The sequence below is a fragment of the Fusarium vanettenii genome (genome assembly GCF_000151355.1).
Source record: "Fusarium vanettenii 77-13-4 chromosome 7 genomic scaffold NECHAsca_46_chr7_1_0, whole genome shotgun sequence".
NCBI classification, from domain to species: domain Eukaryota; kingdom Fungi; phylum Ascomycota; class Sordariomycetes; order Hypocreales; family Nectriaceae; genus Fusarium; species Fusarium vanettenii.
The window spans coordinates 33,970-61,163 of NW_003315842.1; the positions used below are offsets into that span (position 1 = coordinate 33,970).

The 27,194-nt window shown below is 50.4% G+C and overlaps 10 protein-coding genes across 10 annotated transcripts; 4 read left to right on the plus strand and 6 right to left on the minus strand.

Moving 5' to 3' along the window:
* Nucleotides 1-260: 260 nt before the first annotated feature.
* NECHADRAFT_44343 (uncharacterized protein) lies at nt 261-2,403 on the plus strand (the record flags this gene model as incomplete). The annotated part of the gene is made up of 4 exons (XM_003041405.1): nt 261-365; nt 420-576; nt 674-1,404; nt 1,459-2,403. 4 exons carry the CDS (start codon nt 261-263, stop codon nt 2,401-2,403), a joined length of 1,938 nt encoding a protein of 645 aa, XP_003041451.1.
* Nucleotides 2,404-2,755: 352 nt separating this feature from the next.
* On the minus strand, nt 2,756-4,748 carry NECHADRAFT_82186 (uncharacterized protein; the record flags this gene model as incomplete). The annotated part of the gene is made up of 4 exons (XM_003041441.1): nt 2,756-3,330; nt 3,387-4,003; nt 4,059-4,300; nt 4,356-4,748. 4 exons carry the CDS (start codon nt 4,746-4,748, stop codon nt 2,756-2,758), a joined length of 1,827 nt encoding a protein of 608 aa, XP_003041487.1.
* Nucleotides 4,749-5,228: 480 nt separating this feature from the next.
* Nucleotides 5,229-6,357, plus strand: NECHADRAFT_94756 (uncharacterized protein; the record flags this gene model as incomplete). Its single annotated transcript, XM_003041406.1, has 5 exons — nt 5,229-5,607; nt 5,668-5,840; nt 5,898-6,132; nt 6,176-6,279; nt 6,310-6,357. The coding sequence occupies 5 exons, from the start codon at nt 5,229-5,231 to the stop codon at nt 6,355-6,357; spliced, it is 939 nt and encodes a 312-aa protein (XP_003041452.1).
* Nucleotides 6,358-6,669: 312 nt separating this feature from the next.
* On the minus strand, nt 6,670-7,862 carry NECHADRAFT_44358 (uncharacterized protein; the record flags this gene model as incomplete). The annotated part of the gene is made up of 2 exons (XM_003041442.1): nt 6,670-7,089; nt 7,140-7,862. The coding sequence occupies 2 exons, from the start codon at nt 7,860-7,862 to the stop codon at nt 6,670-6,672; spliced, it is 1,143 nt and encodes a 380-aa protein (XP_003041488.1).
* A 1,250-nt stretch (nt 7,863-9,112) lies between these two features.
* Nucleotides 9,113-10,586, minus strand: NECHADRAFT_44345 (uncharacterized protein; the record flags this gene model as incomplete). The annotated part of the gene is made up of 6 exons (XM_003041443.1): nt 9,113-9,394; nt 9,458-9,583; nt 9,634-9,917; nt 9,968-10,290; nt 10,339-10,379; nt 10,437-10,586. The coding sequence occupies 6 exons, from the start codon at nt 10,584-10,586 to the stop codon at nt 9,113-9,115; spliced, it is 1,206 nt and encodes a 401-aa protein (XP_003041489.1).
* Nucleotides 10,587-11,748: 1,162 nt separating this feature from the next.
* NECHADRAFT_82190 (uncharacterized protein) lies at nt 11,749-14,325 on the minus strand (the record flags this gene model as incomplete). The annotated part of the gene is made up of 5 exons (XM_003041444.1): nt 11,749-11,808; nt 11,894-12,111; nt 12,421-12,855; nt 12,920-13,518; nt 13,580-14,325. 5 exons carry the CDS (start codon nt 14,323-14,325, stop codon nt 11,749-11,751), a joined length of 2,058 nt encoding a protein of 685 aa, XP_003041490.1.
* Nucleotides 14,326-15,870: 1,545 nt separating this feature from the next.
* NECHADRAFT_94758 (uncharacterized protein) lies at nt 15,871-17,475 on the plus strand (the record flags this gene model as incomplete). Its single annotated transcript, XM_003041407.1, has 10 exons — nt 15,871-15,944; nt 15,998-16,048; nt 16,138-16,242; nt 16,310-16,351; nt 16,405-16,471; nt 16,525-16,565; nt 16,618-16,827; nt 16,878-17,214; nt 17,275-17,357; nt 17,427-17,475. 10 exons carry the CDS (start codon nt 15,871-15,873, stop codon nt 17,473-17,475), a joined length of 1,059 nt encoding a protein of 352 aa, XP_003041453.1.
* A 711-nt stretch (nt 17,476-18,186) lies between these two features.
* NECHADRAFT_82192 (uncharacterized protein) lies at nt 18,187-19,329 on the minus strand (the record flags this gene model as incomplete). The annotated part of the gene is made up of 1 exon (XM_003041445.1): nt 18,187-19,329. The coding sequence occupies one exon, from the start codon at nt 19,327-19,329 to the stop codon at nt 18,187-18,189; it is 1,143 nt and encodes a 380-aa protein (XP_003041491.1).
* A 1,159-nt stretch (nt 19,330-20,488) lies between these two features.
* Nucleotides 20,489-21,444, minus strand: NECHADRAFT_82193 (uncharacterized protein; the record flags this gene model as incomplete). The annotated part of the gene is made up of 3 exons (XM_003041446.1): nt 20,489-20,956; nt 21,010-21,122; nt 21,246-21,444. 3 exons carry the CDS (start codon nt 21,442-21,444, stop codon nt 20,489-20,491), a joined length of 780 nt encoding a protein of 259 aa, XP_003041492.1.
* A 1,559-nt stretch (nt 21,445-23,003) lies between these two features.
* Nucleotides 23,004-26,098, plus strand: NECHADRAFT_82194 (uncharacterized protein; the record flags this gene model as incomplete). Its single annotated transcript, XM_003041408.1, has 4 exons — nt 23,004-23,915; nt 24,116-25,063; nt 25,246-25,365; nt 25,439-26,098. The coding sequence occupies 4 exons, from the start codon at nt 23,004-23,006 to the stop codon at nt 26,096-26,098; spliced, it is 2,640 nt and encodes an 879-aa protein (XP_003041454.1).
* Between the last annotated feature and the right edge of the window lie 1,096 nt (nt 26,099-27,194).

A 27,194-nucleotide genomic window follows, 5' to 3' on the forward strand; every position in this document is an offset into this window, starting at 1 on the left:
ATAAACCACGTAACCGAGGTTAATGCACAAGTCCGACCAGCACTTGCGCCAAGGATTAGCACCGCCTCCGCTTTCAATCCGCGGAGCCAGCTAGTTGCCGAGACCTAGTCTAGTTACGTACCTCGATGCGGTTATGTTTTTCCCACCCCATTGTTCCCCCGCATTCTTCTCGGCAATCTACCTTGGGTGCAACTGTCCATCCGGCAACACATCATCCATCAATCCTCCACCAAAGACCGACTCTTTCACCGTGCTCGGCAATGTCAGACAAGTGGCTCCGCTTTGCAGCTCATCAGCCGAAACGGAAGCGTGCTGAGGCCGTCTGCTTCTTCTGCCACTCTAAGAAGATCAAGTGCGACTTACAGGTGAGTTCAGTGGCCTCTTCCAGCGCGTCCGAGTGTGCTGATTTGCTGCTTTAGGGTCGAAGGACCCAGGGTGAAGCAAGATGCACCAACTGTGAGGTTCAGGACCAGGACTGCCATCTCAGGCCCTCGAGGAGAGGGAAGACGCGCCAGAGGGTGACTGCTCAGAACCAAGATGAAAGTGAGGCTCAGTTCGACCATTTGGCGACTATTGGTGAGCCCGATTTGTTCATGATGGTTACCTTGCGCTCTTGCTGACAGTCAACATCAAGACGATGGCCAAGTTGATGCACCACTACCCACGGTCGCAGCCCCTAGCAATGATCTAAGCAATGGAGCCATGGTCCCAACTCCGTCCTCTATCAGAGCCACTCAGCCAGAGATATCGTACACAGCGGTATCAGCAGAGGACCCGCCCGGACCAAGCTCGTACCAAGGAACACAGCCAAGCGCGTCACCCACTGAGGGTGGCGGGCGAAGCCATGGTGGCGATGTCGACACCGGATTTCTACAAGTCTACGGGCCTGAGAACCAGCTCGACGCGGAGCAACAAGAGCTTCTGGCCAGTCTAGACATGGAGAACCCATCGTCCGATCCTCGGCAGCAAGAACTCCAACAGAGCTTTTCAGAGACCTACTTCAGGTACTGCTATGCATGGTGCCCCGTGCTTGACCGCGACACCTTGGAAGCGGATCTAGAGAGGTCACCAATGCTAGCTAATGCACTTGCACTCGCCGCAAGTCATGTTCAGCCACCTTTGGTCAAGCATGAGGGACCAGCTGAGTATTATCGGAAAGCTCGCATGATATTCTACAACGACGAGGAGGCAGATATTATCACTGCGTTGAAGGCCATCTCACTATTTTACTGGTGGGCTCCCCGTCCGCCCTCGATAGCACATCGTCATTCCTCTTGGTGGTGGACGTCAGTCATCATCAGACACGCTCAGCAGATGAACATACATCGTGAGCCTACAGAGGAAGTAGCACAGGCCGCAGGAATAGACCTAGGCCTTCGGCGGCGGCTGTGGTGGACAGTATTCGTAAGTACCTCCCAAAGCTGGGCGTGCTGCACACTCTAACTCATCACCTCACAGGCACGAGAACGTCTCACCTCGCTCTGCCAAAGCAAGCCCTGCATCATCTGCCCAGAAGATATGAACATCAGAGAGCCACAGTCGGAAGACTTCCCGAGTGATGCTACATCTCAAAAGAAGGGACGCATCTTCCTTTATTGGGTTCGACTATGTGCCATCATCGGCAAGGTCTCCAAGGTCTTGTCTCAGTCCTCCAGCGCTCCTTTCCCTGCGGACCTTAGACAAGAGCTCGTCAACTGGGTGCAGACTCTACCGCCAGATCTCCAGCTCTCTATTGGCTCCAGCCGAACAGTATCCTTCAATCGAGATGTCCATCAGCTCCATCTACCATACCTCACTACTGTTATCATCATCCACCTACAAAGGACGGCGCCAGACTTGCCCCAAGCTCTCCCGCCTGCCATACTAGCCGCGTCGTGTATTGCAAGGATCCTCAGGGACATTTTATCACGTGGTAATGCCCGATTTCTGATGGCCATCACCTGTTGGTACTGTGGTACTGCCTTCATTGCGCTGCTTCAAGCCAGTCGTATCAAGCAGTTCGCGCAAGAGGCAGAGGAGGGTCTAGACATCTTGGAACAAGCGGTTGGCCAGCTACAAAAGATGTGGGCTTCTGCAAACGTCATCCGGCAAGGCTTTGAACGATTACGCAGTCTACCAAGAACAACGATACAGTCTGGTAGACCAAAGCCTGCGGCAGCTCACGGGGATGACCTGTCTGATGAATTCAACTGGATTCTGCTTTTCCCTTTCGTAACCAGGTCAACGAGTAGGATTGCTGATCACTTGATTGCTGATAAAGAGCTTGGTACTACAGCAACGGCACTTCCATCACCTGAGAATGGTGTTTTTCATCATGATCTTCTAGAAGGATATCAGGATCTCCTGGAACCATTTGTCGACTACACATTTGACTTTTCTACCCTGGGATTTGAGACTTTGTAAAGCTTTCGATAATAATAATGGAATGAAAATATACTTGTGGGGTGTTGCAGCCTTCCGCTGCTGAATGTTGTTGGGTCTAACAGGTACGGTTTTGTAGCCTCCTCCAGATCATTTGTGTTGTTACTAGATAATTCACTAACCTTGTCTACCGTCGAAGAGAGAATGGTGTTGAGCCGTCACTTGTGTCTCAGCATTCAAACCAATCACTTCAAGTCGCATATATGCCATGTTCCTTCGAAGCACAGCCCTCGTTTTCATTCATCAATTCTCAAAAACAAATCTTTGTATCGTAACCTAATTCTAGTTATCTCGCTCCTCATCCAATTTGCTTCTCTGCGTCTAACTTCCAAGTCTAGATTGCAAGAGTTTCCGCCTTCTCTACGTACCACGACAGGTCGCTCTCCGGGTCCATCTCAAAAGCCGTGAAGCCATTTCCCATGAACCGAAAAGAGTTTCCTGTGTTATAAGTAATGTCAAAGTCTTCTGCTCGAATGTCCTGGAGTAAGCGGTTAAACAAATGAGCACTACCGCCAAACAAGGACGTGACTCGGCCGTCGACTGTGCCTCTCTTGTACCAGCTGCGACATCCTCCGCTCCAGACAAGCGTCTTGTGAATCTCATCACAGTACTTGATGAAGTCATTCACCTTGTCTTGCTTGGGGACAACGTGCTTGATATCTTCAGTGGCAATCTTCTTGATCCACTTGACAAAGTAATCGCCCGTCCAGTTCAGTGACTCAACGAGGGAGCCATGTCCGCCGAGACAGTTTGGCCCCATCATCATGAAGTAGTTGGGCATCTCGGGGACTGCCACCGACATGTACGACTCTGGATCTTCCTTCCACTTCTCCCTGAGATCGGCGCCCTTGAGGCCAATGATGGGATGGCGAGGCCTGAAGGAAACGTCGAAGCCGGTTGCACACACGACTGGGATAATAGTCAGCTTGCTAGTCTCATGTCAAACAGGCTACAACTTTACTTACTGACGTCGCATTCATACTCCTCGCCATCTGCCGTGCACACACTGTTCTCCGTCACCTTTGTGATAGGGCTATCTGTCAAGTGGCAGCTTGGCTTCAGGAATGACTCCAGGTAGCCTGGCCCTGGCGTAATACGCCTGCATCCCAGCTCCCACTTTGGAATCAGCTTGCTACATAGCACAGGGTCGTGGTTGAGCTTTTCGGCCATCTGTGCAGCGGCCATCTTCATGCCTGCGTCATTATTCTCTCCCTTTCGGAAGATGTAAAAAGACTTGTTTGTCCGGGAGACAATGCCCTTCCGATGCTCAAGATGAAGCTCAGGGTCCTGGAACCGAGCCTTTTCTTCTTCCGAGTATCGTGGGTTTGGGTCGTCATCTTCTCGGCCGAGGTGCTTTGAAGGCGGTGCTCGATAATAAACCCAAGCCGGACCACGAACAAAGTTGACAACATCTGTTCCGGGGAGCTTGGCCATTTGAGGAACAATCTGGATTCCGGAAGAGCCGTTGCCGATAACTGCTATCCTCTTGTTTGAGTAGTCATAGTTGTGATTCCAGTCGGCCGAGTGCGTTATGTGGCCTTTGAAATCCCGCAGTCCAGGAACCTTGGGCCATGATTCATGGCTGCCAATGAGATTAGGCCTTGTCTATAACGAATAAGAGGGGGCTTTAGACTTACACGAGGACTCCTTTGGCGGAAATAAGAACATGACAGTACTCATCCCTCTGAGAGCCCGCATGTTCGACAGTCACCTTCCACTGCGCCAAATCATCCTGCCATTGGGCACCGATGACGCGCGTGTTGAGCTGCAAATCTCGGTCGAGATTCCACTTCTTAACTGTAGCTTTGATATAGGCCAGGATATCACCTCCGCTGGCGTAGAATCTCTCCCAGCTGGGATTGGGATCGAAAGGAAACGCCTAGTCACTGCTATCAGAACGGACCTTGTGTAGGGATCTCCACGGGGAAACATACGTAGATGTGAGCGGGGACGTCACATTGCACGCCAGGGTAGTGGTTTGCCAACCAAGTACCACCCACATCGCTCCGAGCCTCAAAGATGGTGTGGTCGACGATATCTTGCATCTCGGGAAAGCGGTGCTGGAACTTGTGCGCCATGAGCAGACCAGAGAAGCCAGCGCCGATAGTGATGACCTTGATCTTGCGCGGCGTGTAGGCAAACTTGGGGCTGAGCTTGAAGGGGTCTGCCGTGTGGCCATTGGTCGAGGCTGCCGCGTTGGCACTGTGCCTAAACTTGTCTCTAATTCCAGCCACCTCAGGAGGCTCCGTTGACGGGGTCTGCAAGACATCTGCGGCCTTAGCCACCAGATGCGCTGTCTCTATTGGTGTTTCAGTAAGGGCGGGCATCGTGGCTAGCATATGAAGTTAGGTGAGGAGCTTCTTGGCGAGTTTTCTTCAAGGTTCAAGGCGTTGATGTCCAGGAGTATCTGGATGTAACGTGTCCTTCACCTGACGTCTTGTACAATTGTATATCAAAGATGAGAATGAATTAACCCGTCAGAGGAAAAGGCAGTACGCGTTCAGGGTAGCCGGCAATGGCTTCGGGTTTCAACATTCAAGGTGTCTCTGATTGGCTCGGCATCCCCACATTCTCCATGATCGGCCGGTTATCCCAAATAGGAATTACCGGTCGTTGTGATGGAACCGAACACCAAAGCCGAGCACCGGCTTGTCAGCTCAACCCTGGCTTCAAAGGCGGGGGGGACCAAAGAAGGTGCCGTCCTTGATCAAGAAAAAGCGTGCCATTCTCGTCCCATCTTCTTCTACGCGTGTAATTAGAAGTGACACCAGGTGTTCGACAGTTGACACACTCACACGTCAAACAAGATGAGTATCGATCGCTATAGCTACAATGGCCCCATAGACCATACAGCTCCTCTGCGGCTGGACGCCATCCGAGGCAAATCAGTCATCATTACAGGGGGTGCAAATGGCATGGGTGAGACCTGTGTACGGGAATTCGTCGCTGCTGGCGCCCACGTCACCTTTGCCGACGTCAACGAACAACGAGGTCGATCTATCGAAGCAGAACTTAACGTTGATGGCAGAAAGTGCCTGTTTGTCAAATGTGATGTCCGAGACTGGGATCAGCAAAAGACTGTCTTTGAAGAGGCAAAGCGCAACAGTCCAAGTCGCAGTGTTGACGTTGTTGTTGCCAACGCTGGCATCAGCAGAAGCTCTGGAGATAGTCTCTGGAACTTGGACGGTGAGTCAGAGGGCCTTTAACCATAGGGGATCGACTCTGACTATCCTTCGATACCTGCAGACCCAAATGGCGAGCCAACCAAACCCAACCTCAACATTGTCCGAGTCAACATTGATGGCACCTTTTATACTTGGAGACTTGCCGTACACTACTTCCGCAAGCAACCAGTTCAAGATGACCGAGATCGTTGTTTCATCATCACCGGGAGCATGGTTGCGTACATTGACTCGCCGGTATGTTCTTCTGCTGCTCATGACGATTCATACTCTGACTATAATCTACCTTTGTAGGCCAACTGGGAGTACACATCAACAAAGTATGCCCTGCGCGGGTTCATGAAAACGGTTAGACGCTCCAGCCATGAGCAGAACATACGTATCAACTACGTTGCCCCTTGCTGGATCAAGAGCGCCATCCGCACGGCAGAGTACGAGAAATGGCTACTTGACAACGGCATCGAGTTTGGCGAACAGGAAGACGTAGCAAGCTGCATGCTACGAATTGCCACCGACAAGAGCATTAACGGTAAGTCTGCCTATCCTATTGAAGGCGGCAACTAATTGGCTAGGTCGTTCTCTCATGATCACCCCACGATCTATTGCTAAACAAGGGTTTATGGATGTCGATCGGGAGGACTACAAAGATATTCCTAAGGATGAGTATTTCAAGAAGGTACAGGCTAGCCAGCTATTTATTATTAAGGATAAGTGGCTAGATGACTACAAGGTACCGATATATAAGACAGAGTAGGCGTATGATTGTAGGATGAGCTCTTTACCGAAGCTCTCAGATAACTGAAGTTTGAATCTGTTATTCTGGCTGCTTAAAGGCCGGGCTTCAATTGTAACAAAGAGCACGTTAGGGTGTGACGATCTATTTCGAGATCAAATACCATGTATCGTATTTTCATGGCCTGTATCATGTATGAATAGCCGTAACACAATAGCCTGTCTAACAGTCGGTTCCTATTTACATATGAAGTATGTACGGAAGAGAAATCCCATCAAGGGATGAAGGGAAAGTTTTGCTGAGATGCAAGACTTGCCTGGCTCGACACATTACTCAAATAGTGCCAAATCCAGCGCTAGTCGAGAGACCAGTGACGGTCGAGTAAGCAGCAGCAGAAGCGACGTTCTTGCCCTTGAAGTTGGCCAAGAAGTCAGTGTCGCTGCCAGAAAGGGTGCCAGAGCTTCCGAAGCCGTTGACCTGGCAGGTGTGGCCAAGGTAAGAAGAGCAGACGGCGTTAGCAGAAGTGCTAGGGCTGGAGAAGAGCTTGCCGGCGAAGCTGGAGGTCTCGATAGGAGCAACGACATTCTGGAAGACATTGCCCTCGGCGACGACCTGGCCACCGGAACCAATCTCGAAAGCGTGGCCGGCGTTGTCGTACCAGTAGTTGTTGACGACGTGGAGGAGGGTGTTTCCACCGACCTTGGGGGCACGGCCGGAGGTCTTGTAGATGTAGTTGTTCTTGAAGGTGACGGTCTAGTCGAGAGTTAGCATCAGGTAAGCAAGAGATAAAGGGATATACATACATCAGCAGAGCCAGTGAAGTAAAGGCCCCAGTAGTGGTAACCGTTGCAAGTAGCAGACCAAGAGGTAGCACCGTCGATCTTGTTGTTGGAGATGGTCACTCGGTTGCTGGGACCGTTGCCGAGAACAATATGCTGACGGCCAATCAGGGAGGTAGTGACGTGGTCGATCCAGACGAGGTCGGTGTTATCCAGGGCAATAGCATCGCCACCCCAGACGTACTGAGGGTTAAGGGTAGTGATGTGAATGTTCTGAATGATGACATTCTTGGCTCCCTTGGCAATGTAAAGGCCCTTGCCCTTGATAACACCCTTGCTGCCGACACCAACAAGACTCTTGTTGGATCCAACGACAATAGGGTTCAAGGCAGCCTTGTCATACTTGACGCTGACCTTGGGGGCGTTAGGCTGGTAGTTGTTGCACCAGCTGTCCTTGTTGATAGCGACCTGGCAGGCGGCAGCAGTACCGTAAGGAGCGCAACCAGTCTCGGTGGAGGTGCCCTCAGTGCCAGTGAAGTCAAAGGTTCGGTCCAAGATGATGACTCGGGCAGACGAGTCGGTAAGGTAGGAGACCAGCTGTGCAGTTGTCGTGGGGTAGACGGGACTGGCTGAGCCACCTCCAGTAACGCCCTTAGCAAAGCCCTCGGCGGCACCAGTGACGCCAACGGCCGAAGCAGTTCGAACAAAAGCCGCAAGTGCGGAAGTGAAAACGATTTCGAATCTCATTGTGCAACGTAATAAAGAAGGTAAGTTGTTTGGAAACGACAGACTGATAGTGATCCTCTTGGCAGCTTTACGGCGGCTCGTTTGTTGGCTTTTGTATCAACAGTGCTGCATGGATCACGGAACACGGCATTGGGGCCCACAGCATGATCGGACGATTGGTACCAAGATAGCTTGGCGTGTAGATAGTTTCAGGGTCGCGCTCCAGACCCTGAACCACTAGCTTCGGGGTAGCATTTTGAGAAAGGCTAGATCATAAGGTGCCAGCTCGGTATTCCCGTTCTCGAAGATTTCCATCCGTGGGAGTAATACCGAGGTTGACGTGATAAATTAATAAGGACTGGGCTAGATGACGACGCAAGACATGGGTGCTCGAGCGTAAGTCTTCTCTGATTGATGCATAATTAATCGGACAATTTTTAGTACCCACGCAGGGATGATTTGAAACCATTGAAGTCAATATTGCTGGATGCCTGACCCTCGTCGTCGCCACAGAGTCTTCCTTTGTTGGTGGTCAGATAATTGAGGGTGTTTCCGACGCCCCTTGATTTCTAACCGGTATACAGTTTTGCCTTGATTAATTAACTAAACATGGAAATTGTGACAATCAAATAGTTATATCCACAGCCTAGGGGGGCTCAGAAACACCCTCAATTATTTACCTCTCCCCTTGAGATCTTGCCTTTTGAACGAATAAGTCGCTAAGATATGCATGTAGCGCTGTCAATGTCGTCCGCGGGTATCGTCCCTTCGAACGGCGCCTATGTAGGGGAAGTGTGGAAAACATACATCCTTTTCCTAATGATTCTCGCCCTTATCAACAGTGTCTAGCTATAGGGTAACGAGATGCTGGGTCTGTGGAACAATCTCGCCTGAAGGTGACATAATCTCATGTATAAGGCTCCGTTCTGAGTGGTCCCTCTTAGTTTATTGATCCATCCTCAGCATGGCCATCATTGACACTCTTCTTTTTAACAGCGGATGAAAGCAGTGCTCGCTTTGTCTTCACTGAGTTTCCAGATGTCTCCACAGCTGGGGCCAATCGCTTACCGGACACACAGATAAAATATCGACCGTAAGTGACATATTTCTTACTATCCTCACTAATTATGGACGCATAATAAAAATTAAAAGATGTATTGGCCATTTAATAAATGAAGAAATGAACCAAACTTAATTATTAAGTCTACTATTTTATAACCTCTATATAAATCAAGTCTACTGTGATCCTCGCCTTTTCTGACTTAGGTTAGCTAAGGCTCCCCCAATGTCGTGTCCCTGGTGTCCGGCCGCCTTGGAGCTCTATCGAACTGGTCCGTCTCAACAGTCGATAGTGAGTTATTTCTCTCTTCCATCTGCTGTAAAGTCTTTGAATTTAAACCCGTTCTGCTATGGAACCCGTAGTTATTGGATCCTAATTGTATCTCCTCAATCTCATCTGGTTTGGGGAATAGTAAATTGCGCCAGTGAGCTAGAGATGATTCGTTGATGCCGTAAATGACAGCATCGATGAAACCCTGAAGGACGATGCATGACTATGTGGCGAATGTTATTAATCACAAGGACTTTGGATCATGTCAAGAGCCTTAGTGTCTCACCTTATCGACTGTCTGTAAAGGAAAGGGAGCACGAACACCACGTGTCGCCTGGTAAATTCGAATAGCTGTTGGCAATGACCAGATAAGCATATAGGCCAGAGGATATAGGAGCATACGCCGTGCAAGCTGGTATCAAATTAACAACGTCTTGAAAATGGGTCATAACCGTCACGTACATTTTTCATCTTGGTGCTCCTATCTTCGGCCTCGGCAGGATTTGACGACGACGGCTGTGGATTCGCTGAAGGGCCAGGGTGTTCTTGAGGCTGTTGAAGCCTTTCTGCGTTGCATTGCCTCGATACACCCTCTGATGAACAGTATCTCAACGACAGCATGCGCCTGTGTGCCCGACGAAGGATGTAATAAAGGTTGCCATACATGAACAGTATTGCGAAGATGATGGTCCAGCGCGGAATAAAGTTGACTAGCAGGCGAATCTGGTCGGATGTGAACCAGCACCCTACCTAATGATCAGTAAGCGTCGATGGAAGTATCGGAGTGATGTCGTACAGGCACCGATGTTGCCATAGCCTGCAGTTCCTAGCCCGATGCTCGCCCAGGTGATATAAAAGATCCATGGCAGAGCTGCGAGTATCAGGCGGTGATCCTGTACCCAGGACGAGGGTCTCTTGAAGCCTGCGAGAACGAAGTAGGTGCAGAGGGATATCAAAAATACCCAGTAATCGGTCTGGATGACGAACACCTGGGTCATGAATCCACTGAAGGAGCACAGGGCGGCCTGCTCTGGCGCAGCGAGATCTCTCCCACTAATATTTGAAGTAGTGGACAAGACAAAGTTGGCAGCCATCAGAAAGTCGCTGAGCGCCAATCCACTACCTATTGTTACGATACCATCTTATAGAGGTGGGCAGTCAACTCACAGGATAAGCTGGTGACGGAATGATCTCAGACTTTTGAAGCACTGAGGACCAGGTCAGCATGACGTGTGTAAGTAGTTAAGCATGACAGGCCATCATACAAAGAAACTGAGTATCATCCACCCTGCGCCAAGCAAAGACAGCAACGACACGACAAGTATCACAACACTCTGAGTCCATGCTTGGCTCCTCAGCGTCGGCACAGTCAGCGCTGTACGCCGATCAACATTGACGAATACTGGTATGATCATGTTTGACGAGAACACGGCCTCTAACACAACAGGACATTACGTAGATATTTGAACTCTAGCAAAACGCCACATCTTGACAGCCCATGCCTCGTCATCGGTCGAGCCTCGACGCCCCGTGGCTACTGGACTGAACCAGTCGCGAAGCGGCTTAAGGGAGCGCGCCTGAGTTGTCGATTTATGAGGTAGGCCCAAAACGCTTGTGGCTTAGGAAGGGGGCACTTGTTTTCATCCGGCGTTACGCCCGCTTCTTATCTCATGGGCCCTGAGCTAGGAGAATGTTAATCTTGAAACTAGCCTCAACCAGCAAAGTCGGCCGAAAGGGAGACGCCCATTCCGGGACTTGGTACCCCCACCTTCAAACTCTGACTTGGCGGGAAAGGCCTAGTGGGGGGACAGAAAACACCGAACCTGGACTAACCATGTGAGTTCGTTGTTTATTGTCCCCCGCTAGAAAGCCTAGAAAGAAAGGCAAAATGCCGAGATTCATGATAACGTGATCCTTTGCTGCCGAAGGACCGGGTCGGAATGGCGCGGCGTCGCTCCCACGACACGGAGACAACTTTGCAATATGGCCAACTAAAAGATCAGAGTCCAGGCCCTATCCTGTAACAGTCGATGCCACGGGACTGGAAGGAGAAAGACACTGATAAGGTTACTAGAACCGCAGTAATCCAGATGGCTGTTCGCCAACGCCATCACAGCACGCACATGCGCCACTCCTCATCTCCTCGCCGTTGAGCCGTACCCAACGTGCGCAGCTCTCCTTTACTGCACACTCTCGTGTCTCTTCGAAACGTAGCGGTCATAGAATAGTAGATTTACTTATGTGCTCTATTTTGAGCCATTCTTATACAATACTAAACTCCCGAAATGACATGACAGTCAGTGCTTGTATAATCGGCCCATCTACAAACCCGCGAACGTAGCTAAGTCGTCAGAACAAATCCGATAAATTCAAGTACCAGACTTATCATTCGCCAATGTAGCGCCAGGTATCTCCATTGACCCCGAGAGCATACGCAACACCTCCACCGAGAAGAATACAAATAGCGTCGTCAGGCTCGAGTTCAATCGGTCCTAGGCCAATGTAGCCAGTATCAGTGACAAAAGATCGTCTGTTAATTTGCTCAATACGACGCAGCTTGCAATATTCAATCTGAATTCAAGCGGCCCAAGTGCTTAAAGGATTTTGAAGCCTTTCAGATGTGTCGAGCCGAATTAACTAAAGATATTGGATAATCCTCACCAGTTCTATAGTAACTAGAGTCAGGCAAGAGAGAACGCCATCTGCCCAAAACGGAACGTACTGAGTCTGGCCACTTGCTGCTGTCTTGGCCCTTCCAATCTGGCGCTTTCTCGCCGACTTTCTGAACTGGATCAACAACCAGTCCCTTCAACACCAGAGTCGAATCATCGTTCTCTGTACTGATGGAAGGCGGAAAGTCGTCAAAACGAGACGCGTCATAAGGTCGTAGTGAAAATATACAAGTATAAATAGTAATATTAAAAAACCGAAAGCATATGGCTGTATATATACTGTATATAAGATCATTTAACATTGATTAAACTACCAACTGGTATTCAAGAAGTATAGAGCCAACTATGATTCTACTGCGTCATGTCCCCTGTATGCGTCCCCCTTTGGTACTACATTTAACCACACACAATTATGCCTTTAGTACAGTAGAATACCGTCTGCTAGCTTTCGGTTTCAGCCGTCTCAGTGATTCTGGACCTCGATCGCATTGTCTAGCGGCTGCTGTTCGTAAACGGTGTCTACTCCAAACCATTAGACGTCGTTAACCTTGAATTCCATGGTTCTTTGTTCGCTTACCAGTCTGTTGAAGATTGCATTCCTCACTCCTTGGCACGGTGTCGTGTGCACTATTCTGCCCTTCCCAAGTGTAGCTAGGTGGACAGTTGTCATATCCATAAGTGCAGGGAGCTTCTGCGGATTGCGAATATTCTTGGTTGGACATGTCAGGGGATAAGGAGTAATTACCTGCGGACTGAGAATGATCGTGGTTAGATGTGTCAGGAGGTAAGACGTCGCTGCTAGATTGAGTGACTGCCTGTGGTTGCGTAGCATTGACCATTCCGGGATATGCATCATGATTTTGGTTGTGGCTGCGATGCTTGCCTCTTTGGCCAGCAGATTGGCGAATTGGAAGTGCCGGACGTGGACGATGATTAGCACAATAGGAGTGCGTGACACTGGCGTCGAAAACGCTGTGTCGGGCATCGTAACATGCCTCCGTGAGGCATACATCTGATGATCCATTAGCTACAGATAGATCTACTTCAGGGCGTTGGTGGTGCTCCGAAATACTTACGTGATTTGCAGTAGTCTGACTCAATACCGCACACCGCGTCAAGACAGTCCTGGGCGCGGCAACGGTGCTCATCACAAGCTTTGACAGGTCTCCAGCAGACCGCTTCGCATCCTTGAAGCTTGCAGACACGGTGGTTCGCACAATATACGCCAGTCTTGGACTCTTTGGGCTTAACGCAAGCATTGGCTTGACAAGTATGCAGACGGCAATAGACAGGGGCGTCTTCTGACAGGGCATAGGGACACTCTGCCAGGTAGCATGTGGCCACATGCAGTTGGCAGAACCGTTCCGTCACTGAGCAGCTACCCTGGCAGTCTTTCTTGCTGCATCGCTGATGACTTGCACAGTAAGCCCGGCCCTTATCACTCTGCGGGCCTTCGGTGCAGTTATCAGCCTGGTAAATGTGCTTGCGGCAATACTCACAGTCCGCAGTGACAACCCATCTGCTCGACCACTCATCCGGCCAGAATGTGTGATATCTGCTAATGTAATCCTCCCAGTAGCCATATTCATGTCTCTCGCTCCGGCACTCTGGCCTGATGCAAGAGTTGGCGTGAGCACTGCAGAATCGATCCGTGTTGGGGTTCTTGAGGTTGAGGCTATTGATTGTGCAAAGTTAGCTTCACTCTGTCCAAGATCAAGAATGAGGCAAGGACCTACCATTTCGTCTTTCCACAGATTGCGTGCGAACTACAATATGAACGGGCGTTTTCCCGAGAGTACATGCACCCTGGGGCATAGCAGCAGTGGTCCTTGAAGTAGGGAGGGCCCTCGCCCCCGCCCTGGGTCCAAGACGAAGCCCTCGAGCAGCCATCCATCTCGCAACGGTGGGTGGTACAGTACTTGAGACCATTGTCGTTTGGCTCCTTACATCCTGCTGTGCGGCAGTAGTGGTCTCGACAAAAGGGGGACGTGTACCCAGCGTTCTGAGCCACCATGGAAATATTGATGCACCCATGCCGGCTACAGCCATGGACATGACAATAAGAGATGCCTTTCGGGCAATCCGCTCCGAGCTCGGCACAGCCGGAAACGTGACAACGATGGTTGGGACAGAGGCCAGTGGCCTCACGTCCGGAAGGCCGCAGCTCCGAACAGCCCTCGGCTTTGCATGTGTGGTCTTCGCAGTAGGACGATCCATCTACCATATCATATATAATCTTGTAGCAATCCAACTTCTTGCATGTCCAGTAGTGCTCTTCGCAGAAGGGATAGGATTCGTCGTCGGGGTAGTAGCGTGGCGTTTGGCAGTCGGTCTTAAGGCAGCGAGTGTGGTTGACGCAGAATCCCCCATGTCGAGTCCTCATCTGTTGGCATGAGGTTTCTCGGCACCGATGGCGGTCGCAGTACCATTCTGTCGTTTTCCGGGTACAACGCGACTTGTAGCATCTTCTCGAGCCGGGCATGATGAATAGAATGGACCCAGGATGGATGTGGTTCGTAAAAGCCCACGACACCAGGTCAGTGACAAGAGAAACATCTCTTTTTAAGCATCAGGCTGGACTAAGGTACTTACCCCGCTCCGGACCATCGGCTATCAATATCAATGATCAAAAGGTTTCCCACAGCCTGATAGCTTATACGTGCAGGCTATGTGTCACGGGATCCGATGTAGAGTGGTTAGCCATCAGCCACAATAGCAAATCGCGCAGTCAGCAATACGTGACAGCATTGAACCTCAATGCTGTACAATTAAAGGTCTCAGAATAGAGAATTCAATCAATCTCAGGGGAACCGACGCTGGTTGAGTTTATACGTCGGGCCAGGTCCCGGCCACTGACATGCCACAATGCTAAGCCTTAAGCACGTAAGGACAGGAAGACTGGTTAACCCTACTCAGAATGAGATAACACTCACGTCACTTTATAGCTTGCTGCTTTTTTTAATCCTATTTGTGGTAACCATGAGCCGTCTTGTGGTCAAATCTCTAGCCAGATACTCGATCATGGCGCATCAATGGAAATGCTTGTGCAACGGCTCCAAAGTTTATCTGTACCTCAGCTCTTCTCTCCCCTGAGTTGCTTGAGAATAAGAACTAAGATATCTAGGGAAATATCAAGATTCCTCCCCCACCGTCTTAGAGCAAACCTCGGGGCTTTGACTGATAGGGTTCAGGTTTGGTGCAATCGTAGCATCTCCTGTCGTATCCCTCAATACTTGAACTGACCTGGCGCAAACCCTTGATTTAGCCACCTAGATTGTTGAAGAGACAGTAACATGGCGTTGAGAGAATACTGAAGCACCTAGTTGAGTGAAGGATTTGATAAACGAAAAAGAAGATTGGTACTGGCATTTACTTTCAATACATAAACACCGAATATACTCCAAGACGAAACTCAAGCATGTCAAAGTTTATTTCTCTTTCTACAGCATTGTACGCAGGGGGGGGTAAATGGGATCGCACCCCTAGGGTTTTCGGACCTCCGGCTCATGTTTTCTACCTTTCAGCCTATCGTTTCACCTCGGCGTCTGACTCAGTATAACTACAGGTTGGCCCTGCATGACTGAGGGCCTAGGTTAATTCTATCTAGTTGCGGTCCATAGTTTGTTGCCGTGGTCTGCGCTACCACCAGATTGTTGTAAATTGACCCTATTGCAAACCGCCGCGATTAATTAAGCAATAGCCCGTACGGGGTGATGCTTCAATGTATGCAATCATAGCAACGAGCGAGAATAACTATTTAACCCCCAGTTATGTAACGTACTCAATACCACCCTGTCAGGCATTGCCACATCATGCAACCCGACCAACAGCCCATTGCAAAGACGATATGCATCTATGATATGTCCTCGACAGGGATCCTACTGTGGAGACCCCCTCATCAAAGAGACATTAAGGCGGTATTTTCTTTCTCTCCCTCCCCTCAGTTCTACTCCTCGGGCCGTAACATTTCAAGAAATCTTTCTTCTTCATCTCCTATTATATGCTACGAGAAGCAGCCTGAGGCATCATGTCCTCTCCAAAGTCACGACAGTCCAACTCGCCGACCTCACGGTCCCCGCCAAGCCATCAGTCGCCTGCCGCGTTGGCTGAGGTGACCGAGGCACAGGCAGCGGGTGGCCATATTGAAGTTGTAGGGTCCCCACGATCGTTTTAGGGCTTACCCTTGCTCACCACGGTGTTACCGGGTAATAGGATGAAGACTCCGACTCTTCTTACTCTCTGTCGTAAGCTGAACCTTGAAAATCAAGATACGCGAGGAATTATGACTGAACAGTCAAAGGACTAGAGTCACTGATACCGAGTCTCTGAGGTCTTCCATTCTTGAATACAAGTGGGAGAATGGGCGACGGTATCACTCTTATCAGGACGGGTCTTACTGGTGAGCACTCTTGAGACTATGGTTGGTTCTTCTTTGTGTTACGACGATTACTGACATAAACACCTAGGGCTCCGAATGATGATCGGCAACAGGAAGCTGAAGACCTCATGTAAGTTAGGCTCGTCTACTGCTTCTAAGCCGCTAATGTGTTTGTTTGATTAGGCACGAGGTTTACAGAATCATCTTGAACAACGAGCTCTATGAGGCTCCCATTGGCGATAATCCGCAAGTGAGTCTTTCATCCCAAATTCACATAAACCAGTGGTCTAAGTACTAGCTTAGAGAGTCTTGGACTTGGGTTGCGGCACTGGAATTTGGGCCATGTGAGTGTTTGAGATGTCATTTTGATATTGGTTTAGCTTCTAATGACGGCAGTGAATTTGCCGACTTGCACCCATCTGCAGACGTTCTTGGTGTTGATCTTTCGCCTATCCAACCCAACTTTGTGCCACCAAATTGCAGGTTTGAGGTCGATGATATCAATCAAGAGTGGACTCACCCGGATAACCACTTTGATTTTGTCCATATCCGCGCCATGATGGGCTGCATCCCCGACTGGACCGAACTATACGAAAAGGCCTTCAAGTTTGTCAGCCCCCGCAATGATTCTAATGAAGAGCTTTAACCCTTGATAGACATACTCAGCCTGGCGGCTGGATAGAGAGTGTTGAGCTTTGGGGTGCCGCCAAATGCGATGATGATACCTTGAAGCCCGATTCGCCTCTATACACGTGGATAGACGTATTTAAAAGGATAGGAAGTCTAACTGGCAAGCCTTTCTTCTGGGATGACAAGATGGCCGACTCTATCAGAAAAGCTGGCTTCATTAATCTCACGGGCAGGGTGATCAAGGTTCCTATTGGAACCTGGCCTAAAGACAAAACGCTCAAGCAGTGGGGTGCCTGGAACCGCCAGTTTCTGTTACAGGGCCTTGAGGGGTTTTCTATTCGAGGTCTTACGGAGATGCTAGAGGTAAGTTCTATTCCGGGCAGTGCAACTGGGAGATATGGAACCTGATGAGTGGTGATGTAGTGGAAGTACGAGGATGCACAGCTGTTTCTGGCAAACATGCGCAAGGAACTAACTAACCCAGCGGTCCATGCCTATCTCAATGTGTAAGCTCTCCCTGGTTAACCTCGACTTCTTCTCTATGGGACATTTTAATAACAGGAGGTGTAACCCAGAACCGTCTTCCATGGCCAAAAGCCAGAATCTGAGCAGGCGGGGACTTGATCTATCATGTTACTACCAAAATACCAAAGGGAGGCATGATGGACAATGGAATAACTTTTGGGAACAAACTTGTGGCCACTGCAGTTGGATTTATGAGTTGCGTCGTTGTCTTTGACCACTGTGGCACGAATCCGGTTCCACACAATTCAAGAACAAAGTAATCAGCAAAGCACTTTAAAGTTATTGTAATGAAAAGGAACCTGATGCCCATTAGCCTCTAATATATCTCGCGATGAGGCAGTCGCGCTGATCAGCTTCGACACGGCGCATTCTAATAGACGCTGTAGATTTGTCATCGCTCAATTCCCTTATCCCGTATTTGAGCTGTTTGCTTCCGAGGTGCGAAGTGCGAACGAGACAATAGCACCCCTTAGATATCACGAAGTCCTCGATCTCAGGGGATTGGCCAGTTGCTTGCGCTGAGGCGACGAATCAGACGGCGTTTTGATGAATGCTCTTCGGTATAGGTATATTTCAAGTATGATGAGAAAGTGGCTCATATGTATACAAAGCCTCCCTACTAGTCAAAATGCCTGTGGCTCGACTAAGTGCCACATTGTCACACAAAACGGCGCGGCTCTGGATGTGCCACACCAACACATCAACCCAGTCGCTTTAATGCATGTTCTACTTTAGATACTAAGATATCATGCCAGTTCGGATACTCTGCGATGCCTCCCATAATATATTGCCTTCTTAATCTTATTGTCTCTATATAGGTCCGCTTGGAAGCAGCACAGTATACTGCTTAAACCTTCCATTCTTTGAGGCATGCTCCTTTGCTCTCTCGACGTCCTCTACCTGCTCAAATGTTGTAAACTCACCACCTGTTGACTTTCCAATCTTGAGCTGGCCCTGATTAATTAAGTCAAGAACTCGGGTAAGAGTTGCTCGTGTACAGCACCATCTCGCAATCACCTGCCAGTTATTGTGAATGGACTCTGCGTACGGAATATCCGCTGATCCCCACGCTGCGCCACTGAGCACGACCTTTCCCCAGGCCTTCAACGTTTTCAGTCCAGCCTGAAGAAAGAGTGGCTTCTCTATCCATCCCGGCGTCCAGTCGTTGAAAACGTCGGCTCCTTTCCCATCGGGAGTTAGTCTCAAAATGGCGGCGGCGTCGGAGTCAACATCCCCTGTCATGACTGCATACTTTAATCTCTCAGGGTTTCCCAATTTCTCCTTGAGTTCTGCCAGGGTTTCTTTGGTCCGACCGATGGCAACCACGTTGGCGCCACAGACGAGGGCAAGCTCCACGGCGGCACCGCTGAAGGAGCCTGTCGCCGGACCGATGACGACGGTCTGTCCAACCTGGAGATTTGCAATCTCCAACATGGCTCCGCCCGCGACAGTATAGAGGATGATTGTCGTAAGCTCAAGCAAATTGTAACCCAAGTCTTTAATCAGCCGGTTTGTGTTCAGAAGATGGCAACTCTCGAGAGGCACCTTCTGATATTGTTGAAAAGAGCCATCTCGCCATTCACCCTGCATCAATGTTCGTCCACGTTCTCCAAGACCACCGAGATGACCTTGAACAATAACAACGGTTGAATCGTCCCGACTAATGATGGTGCTGTCTGCCCAGACCAAATCGTCCGGTTTCAACAGGGTGGCATCAGGGCCCACCTCGATGATGCGGCCAATGCAGTTTGCATTTGGCACCAGTGGTAGCATTAGGTTCGCCTGCTGAACCCCTCCTTGATGAATCTGGGTCAAATAGGGAAGGACAAGAGTCGCCAGGACCTCGACAACGACACTGCCACTGGACGCCTTTGGGACGGGGAGGTCAATGATCTTTCCCGGTTCGGAGAAAGATGAGAGCCAGTAGCCTTTATTGGAAAGCTGAGCTGCCATCTTAAACACCGTTGATGTAAGGACGAGTTATTTTTCTGCGAGAGGCTGGGTGAAGGTATTGATACAGGCTTCAGTGTTTAAATAGATACTTCGGATGCTGTGTGGGGGAAAGTAAATACCATGTCTGGGCCTCGACCAGTATGTACATCTCGGCATTGAGTGGGGTATAACCGGTGGAGTGTTTTCTGTTATATAGCAAGTATATTTCCTCCCGCTCCCTTGCGCTGTGAAGGCCTAGATGCCCCGTCTTAAGGACGTCGCTGCAGCCAGGGTTCGTCAACCTGTTTCAGTATTGCGCCACACTTAATGCCGCCCGAGGTTTGTACGTTGGCAGCCCCAGCTACCTGTCCTCATGACAAGACCCTTTAGGTTTTCAATGGCCCTGAAATGGACCCTGGAGTTGCTCCGTGCCGAGTGGGGTGGTCCGGGGATTGACAAGGGAAGGTTCAGGTGCGAGGATCTTTAACCTCAGCACGTCGACAAGCGGCGTTGGGCAAACCTGATCGACTTTCATTCACTACGTGGTTATGATACGGCTATGTCATTGACTCTTTAAGAGTCAGTCGAAACCTGTGATCAGGGTGCATTACCGGTGGGGTTTTTTTTTTTTTTTTTTTCATTGTTGTTGTGCCCCTGTACGTGATCTTCAAGTGCTGGTGTCGATTCTGTTCATAGCTTCCCAAGAGAACAAATGAGAGACCTGATTGAGAAAATCTTTTCCCAGCCCATCCCGCTTTCTGAGACATCTACCATCTCATCTCAGGCCGGCATCTGCCGTTGTTCTGAATTAGCGGAGCCCCACTTCTGTCGGCCGCCTCGGCCCACCAAGGCTCCGGGGTCCGAGCTTGGGGGTCTCGGGTCCGTGGATTCCGGACCCGGTGTCCGCAGCATCCGCGGTGTCCGGCTCTTAGGGCTAACAGCGTCACTGCAACTTTAATTCTCATTCCACCCATTATGATCAGGAGAGCGAGATCATCCCGGATATGGCTAGCTCTAATTACGAGCCATTCCTGCCACGCTCTTAAACAGACGTACGTCTCCACCAGTGTCTGCAAACTATCCATTTGTGCGTGCCAATCAAACATTAAGCACCATCAGTGCGCCAAAGGTCTTGTATTTCCTTGAGCTCCCCCTACCTTGCTCAATAATAGCCCTGGTCTCAGCATCCGAGATTCAGCTTTAGTCTGTAGGTTGCCCTTGCCAGGGGCTTCAACACTACAATATCCAGCGCCAGAGTTGCAAGCTTTTGAGCAATAGTGTCCAAGAGCGCCTTGTCCTCTTCCGGTCGTAGATGTGCCGATATCTGCAAAAGATGTCGTGTAAGATAGGTATAAGGCAGATCGACCCGCAGGAAGTTCAACAGTGTGGACACCGTACCCATGCCAGCGTGCTTCTCTAGCAGGACGTTTGATGTCTTCAACATGCGCCGACAGGCTTTCAGTACCAATGGTTTCTTTACCATTTCGATGTCGACGTCTTCTGGCTTATCGGCCTTTCGCACCAATGCAGTTGCATAACGAAGCATGCAGACCATACTAATCGGCGCAAGCAGCGCGACTTCTGATGTCATCCATGACTTTCTGAACTGCTCATGAGCGCTCAGAAGCCTTTCGTCCTGATGCGTGTTCTGTTAGCTTCGAGCGTCCGATATAGGACATAGGACTCAGGGGAAATGCCCACCATGTCCCGTTCAGAATAGATCTCCTCTATCTTCTCGCACATTTCGCCTGTCTTGGCCAACACTTCAAGTCCAATGTAGGAGCTATTTGAACAATCGATAAATTGGAAAGATTCTGCAATGATGAAGCATATTCAAGCCCTGGTCAGAAAATGTATAGCCGGCATGGTGTTTTGCCCCCCTTCGAGGCTTGTGCCAGCCCAGGGAAGGTTGACTTTGCACGAGTCAAGCCTCGAACTGATGGCAAGTGGTTGACTGGGAAGCAATCGAAAGACGAGGTCCAGCTTCACAAGCTCCCAGAAGCCCTTGCGATCCTCGTCTGAGATGGGCCGGCCTAGGGTGCTGTGCGATCCTCCGTGTTCGGTGTCTCCGCCGCCAAGATTCCATAACTGCGCATGGTCGCATGCGAGGCGATGGAGACTGAAGCACAGGGACATTTCAAAGTGTTCACAGGCCGTCTTTGCCCGTGGGTGTCGTCAATGAATCATGCCCTGGATCAAGCTGCGGACAAATATAGTTCGTAACATAGCATCAGCATGGCGGCTACCATGTCGGCTGCCGTGCTCGAGGCGTCGCGTTGCTAGCTTAGCATGGACTGAGGGCTACGACAGTAAAGCTTCAGAAGCCATTCGCTCTGCACTGGCTCTCTCACTCCATGGATACACGCTCCTAGGGAAAGAACGCAATAGTACACCTACATCATCACGGAGTCTACGTGCACATAGGGAAGCTCAAGGAGATACGGTATTCGTCGAAGAAGGAGGAAAGAAATGATATCAGGAAAAATCTTTTTGGGGGCTAAATTTAGATAGCCTGTAGGCGGTGTATGAGACATGTTATTTGCCAAGGGAAATGGCTTGGAGCTGCCATACTCACTTTCAACCCATAATTTCGCCAATTCATTAGGAATATTGCATCCATGCGTGAGGCTCATATATCGAGAATAGTCTTGAGCCACAAGCCCACTGAATCTTGTTGACTGCGGTTCGGATCGCTTGGGTCTTGTCCTTTGTTGAGAGTGTCGCCAGAGCCAAAGAGGCATTCTCAGTAGGTGATGTGGCGTGGCGTGAGGAGCTTGACGACAAGAATGCACTTGCATTGACGGGATTTTACCGGATCCGATGCAAATCCTTTATTGGACAGGGTCGAGTTAGTTGTGCACGGGAGATCTCGCTGGGCTTCCTCGCCACTTGCGGAGTGCTCAGATCTCAGCGACGCTTGTTGACTGTCAACTTGGTTTTCGCCGGGAAGAGAAGCGCACTGAGCCTCAACACGCCTGAGACGTTCCAAGAGTGTTGAGATCGAAGATGATTCTGTCTTCGCATTCCTTCTACAGTGTTCCGGCATCAGCCATCAACAGCTTCTGCAAGTAGACGTCAAGAGGTCTCCGGGATTAGGTGATAGGAAGCATGGCTCCAATGTCTTACACTTCTGAAGCCCTCGTGACATTCCGTCGCCTTCTCGCACTACAGCACAGTTAGGAACAAGTTAGTAACGAGGTCAGAATAGGTTCTAAAAACTCACCGAGAGATGGTGGAGTGGAGGAAGCTCCATAGTCTCAAGCGGACAATACACGAAAGGCCCCAGGACCTAACCAAAACAAAGTTGGGCAGGCTTGACATAAGAGCTTGGCAAGTCTGAGTTTTCGGCCCCCTTCTCTGCTAGTGCATACGCTCTGTCTATAGGTATCCATCCCTTCGGGGTCTCATGTTTTATGCCAAGGTCCGGGGATCTATACAAGCCAATTCACGCGCGCACAAAACTAACCCCCGAATGTCCGACACGGTCTCAAAACGCCAATCAAAAAATGATGAAAGGAGCCCGAGGGTACCGCCGATGCAGACTTGCTCGAGCCCCTATGTATACATAAAGCCTCAACCTCGCTTGCATTTACTTATTCGGACCACTGCTACAGTTGCGTTACTTCTTCTCAAGAGTTCTTTCTTTCAATCTACCCCGGCCTCGCTGCTTTTACACAGTCAACGCCAGTGCCAGGATGGCTTCAGACAACCCTTCCGCCGAAAGGGATGCGTCCTCAATGAAACCTCCTGACCCGGAAAGTTCTCGCCTTTCTACTTCCTCGACCACACTTGAGCAAAGGGACTTGGACGAGAGGGCCTCGGCCAACAATGACGAAATAGAGAATGCAGAAATACACCAGCTAGCCAGACGAATCACGGCCCGGTCTAGGAAGAGTGGCCACGCCCCAGAGTTCATTTTCCCTACCGCCGCGGACGGTCCCCTCGACCCCAACAGCGAATCCTTCAACGCCAGAGAGTGGGCGAGGGCTTACTACGCCTCGCGGGCTGCTGCTTCTGATGGAAACGCTGCTCGCACGACCGGAATCTCATTCAAGAACCTCGACGTGTACGGTTACGGAACCCAGACCGATTTTCAGAAGACGGTTGCCAACGTTGCCCTCGAGGGCGCCGGTCTTTTCAGGAAGTTCTTTGGTGACAAGGGCCAACGAATTGATATCTTGCATGGTCTGGAGGGAGTTGTGCACGCTAGGGAGATGCTCTGCGTGCTTGGCCCTCCGGGTTCCGGATGCTCGACCCTGCTGCGAACTATAGCAGGCGACACGCATGGATTCCACGTCGATCCCAAGGCGACACTGAACTACCAAGGCATCCGGCCCGAACAGATGGCCACGGCCTACCGGGGTGAGGCTATCTATACGGCCGAAGTCGACCACCATTTCCCGCATCTGACGGTTGGCGATACGCTCTACTTTGCGGCCCGAGCCCGATGCCCCCCCAAGGGCAAGATCCCCAACAACATCGACCGCCGAGAATATGCAGAGCACCTTCGAGACGTCATTATGGCCATGTTTGGTATTTCACATACGAAGAATACCCGTGTTGGCAATGACTTTATCAGGGGCGTCAGCGGCGGGGAACGGAAGAGGGTCACCATCGCCGAGGCAGCGCTGGGCTTTTCGCCTCTCCAGTGCTAGGATAATAGTACCCGAGGTCTGGACAGCGCCAACGCGATCGAGTTCTGCCGAAATCTCAAGAACCAGTCCGATATTCTAGGCATTTCCTCGTGCGTTGCCATCTACCAGGCTCCCCAGACAGCATATGATTGAAGCTGACGATGAACACCTAGGGTGTCTCCGGGGCCGGTAAAACTACTCTGCTCGACGTTCTTGCCAGTCGCGTCACGATGGGCGTTGTATCCGGCGACATGTTGGTTGACGGCCACCAGAGGGACTCATCATTTCAGCGAAAGACAGGTTACGTGACTCAGCAAGACCTCCACCTGGCTACTTCGACCGTCCGTGAAGCTCTCTCGTTTAGCGCTCTTCTTCGACAACCGGCGAAGTACTCTAAGGCCGAGAAGTTGGCCTATGTCAATACCATTATCAACCTCCTAAACATGAGCGAGTACGATGACGCCATCATCGGCATCCCTGGCGAAGGCCTTAACGTCGAACAGCGAAAACGGCTCACAATTGGGGTGGAATTGGTTGCTAGGCCGCAGCTTCTATTGTTCCTCGACGAACTAACCTCTGGCCTAGATAGCCAAACCTCTTGGTCCATCTGTGATCTCATGGAGGAACTAACCAAGGCCGGCCAGGCTATTCTCTGTACCATTCATCAACCTTCTGCTATGCTATTCCAGCGATTCGACCGCTTATTACTCCTGGCGAAGGGAGGTAAGACCGTTTACTTCGGCGAGGTGGGAGCAAACTCCAAGACACTAATGGATTATTTCGTCCGCAATGGCGGCCCGGCATTGCCCGACGGCGTCAATCCGTCTGAGCACATGCTGGCCGTGATCGGCGCCGCACCCGGCGCGCACACGGACATTGACTGGCCGGCTGTGTGGAGGGGCTCTTCAGAATACCAAGACGTTCAGAACGAGCTCTCAAGGCTTCAGTCGGATGAGAAGGCCAGATCAGCGACTGTATCCAAGACTGCAGACCATTCCGAGTACAGCGAATTCGCAGCCCCATTCATGGTCCAGGTCAGGGAGGTGACAAAGAGGGTATTCCAGCAATACTGGCGTAGCCCAGCTTACATCATCTCCAAGTTCATATTGGCTACCGGCGCGGTAAGTTATCACTTGAGCTCTATTCTTTCCCTACGTACCCCCAATGATCAAGCTGACAAGGCTTCCAGGCGCTTTTCATCGGCCTTTCCATCATGAACATAGATAATACCATAAGAGGTCTCCAGAACCAAAAGTTTGGGGTATTCCTCTTCCTCTCTATTTTCGGTTAAATTAGCGAGCAGTTAATGCCCGTCTTCTATGATCAGAGAACCTTATATGAAGCTCGTGAGAGGCCTTCCAAGTCATACGGCTGGCAGTCTTTTATGATTGCGAATATGTCGGTTGAGATTGCCTGGAATTCGGTAAGGAACCCCTTTTTTCCGAGTCACACCATCAGCGTATTGTAGCTTTGCCGTGCATACTAACGACTGGCAGTTCATTTCCATTTTTTGCTTCATCTGCTGGTATTATCCCATTGGATTGTACCGGAACGCCGAGTGGACCGACGAGGTGCATATCCGCGGCATCTGCATCTTCCTGCATGTCTGGATGTTCTTCCTGCTTGCGTCCTCGTTTGGACATCTGTTGATCGCCGGAGCCCCCAACGCCGATATCGCCGGAGGCATCCTGAACTTGCTCTTCATCATGATGTTCATCTTTTGTGGCATTCTCGCCGGCCCGGATCAACTTCCAGGCTTTTGGATATTCATGTACAGGGTCAATCCGTTGACATACGTTGTCGAGGGGTTCATGGGCACGACACTGGCCAACGCCCCGGTGGAGTGTGCCACCAACGAAATCATCACGTTCGAACCTCCTGGGAATGGATCGACCACCTGCGCCGAGTTCTTGGAGGAGTACATCACGGCGAAGGGCGGGTACCTGATTGGCAACAGTGGCACGAGTACCCAGGAGTGCAACTACTGCCCACTTGCCGACACCAACGGATTTCTTGCTGGTGTCAACGTCAATTTTGATCACCGATGGCGCAACTTCGGGTTCCTGTGGGTCTACATCATCTTCAACACGGCCGGGGCCGTCTTCTTGTACTGGCTTGTTCGCGTTCCCAAGAAGTCCAAGGTCAAGAAGGAGTAGAACCGGTGGCTCGCCACAGACACCCAAGAACACCAGCAGAGCCCTCCGGTTCTTTTCTCATTCCTTTCAATTCTCCAGTGGACATTCCTGCTTGGAGGGTCGTTATGAACGCCCCCATTTCTCCGTCTTCTCTTGTCCTAAGCTCGCTAATTATCCTTTGTTTTGTCGCGGTCGTGCCCTTGTTTGCAATTAAACTATTTCCTACCATTTAGAAGCCATTAGAGAAGATTATGTTTGTATCAAAGTTAGATTCTACCAGAAAATATACTATCAAGTCTACAGGACATCTGACCCGTCGTATCGTGCAATAATTCACTAACCGCCACTTGATAGTTCTCCGACGGATCAGCACGACTGCTTCTATGAGTCAACTCTCGTTTAAATGTCAGAGATAGCTACCAATACTACGAAGACGCTTCCAACGGCTTTCGCTTGATATACATTACAGCATTTACAGAGGACGAAGGCTTTGTGTTTGTCGCTGCTCTGCAACTGGTCCTCAATAGAACAAATACATGGTTTTAGATGCTGAAATCTGCTGCGAATACCGGATGCGGATTTTGTCTCACGAAGTCCGTAGCTGCCCCCTTTCAGCCGGGCGTCAGGATCCCCAGCGCTTCGGCACGGGGGCCGCAGGATCCGTCTAGTCGCAAAGCCCCAATGCCAAGTCTGTCCTTAATCAAAAGGTTTACTTGGTGGGTCTTTCAATCAGCCATCCCCGTTAGGAGAAAAAGTAGGGGGCTCTTCAGAGGGAGCGGAGTCCGTGGCTCGCGAAGTACCGACGCGGAGTCTACCTCCGCGAGACTTTCTTCTGTATTGATGCTCCGAGGCCAGGGTATCCTTATCCCATGATTCCCACGCTCGAGATGACAACCGGACCGCTACAAGTACAGCTTCTGTTAGACTACGGTCGTAGCTGACAAAGGCATGGTGGTGGCCGCCACTGGCCCTCGGGTCGTCCACGTATCCTACCTAGGCCTGTATGGCTTTCTCCGAGCACTCACGGGTGTCACGGAAGCATCATGTAGATCACAGGTGGCAAGGTCGACTACAAAACGCAACCTGGCACCAAGGCAAAGCAACCTCCTAGTCCCAG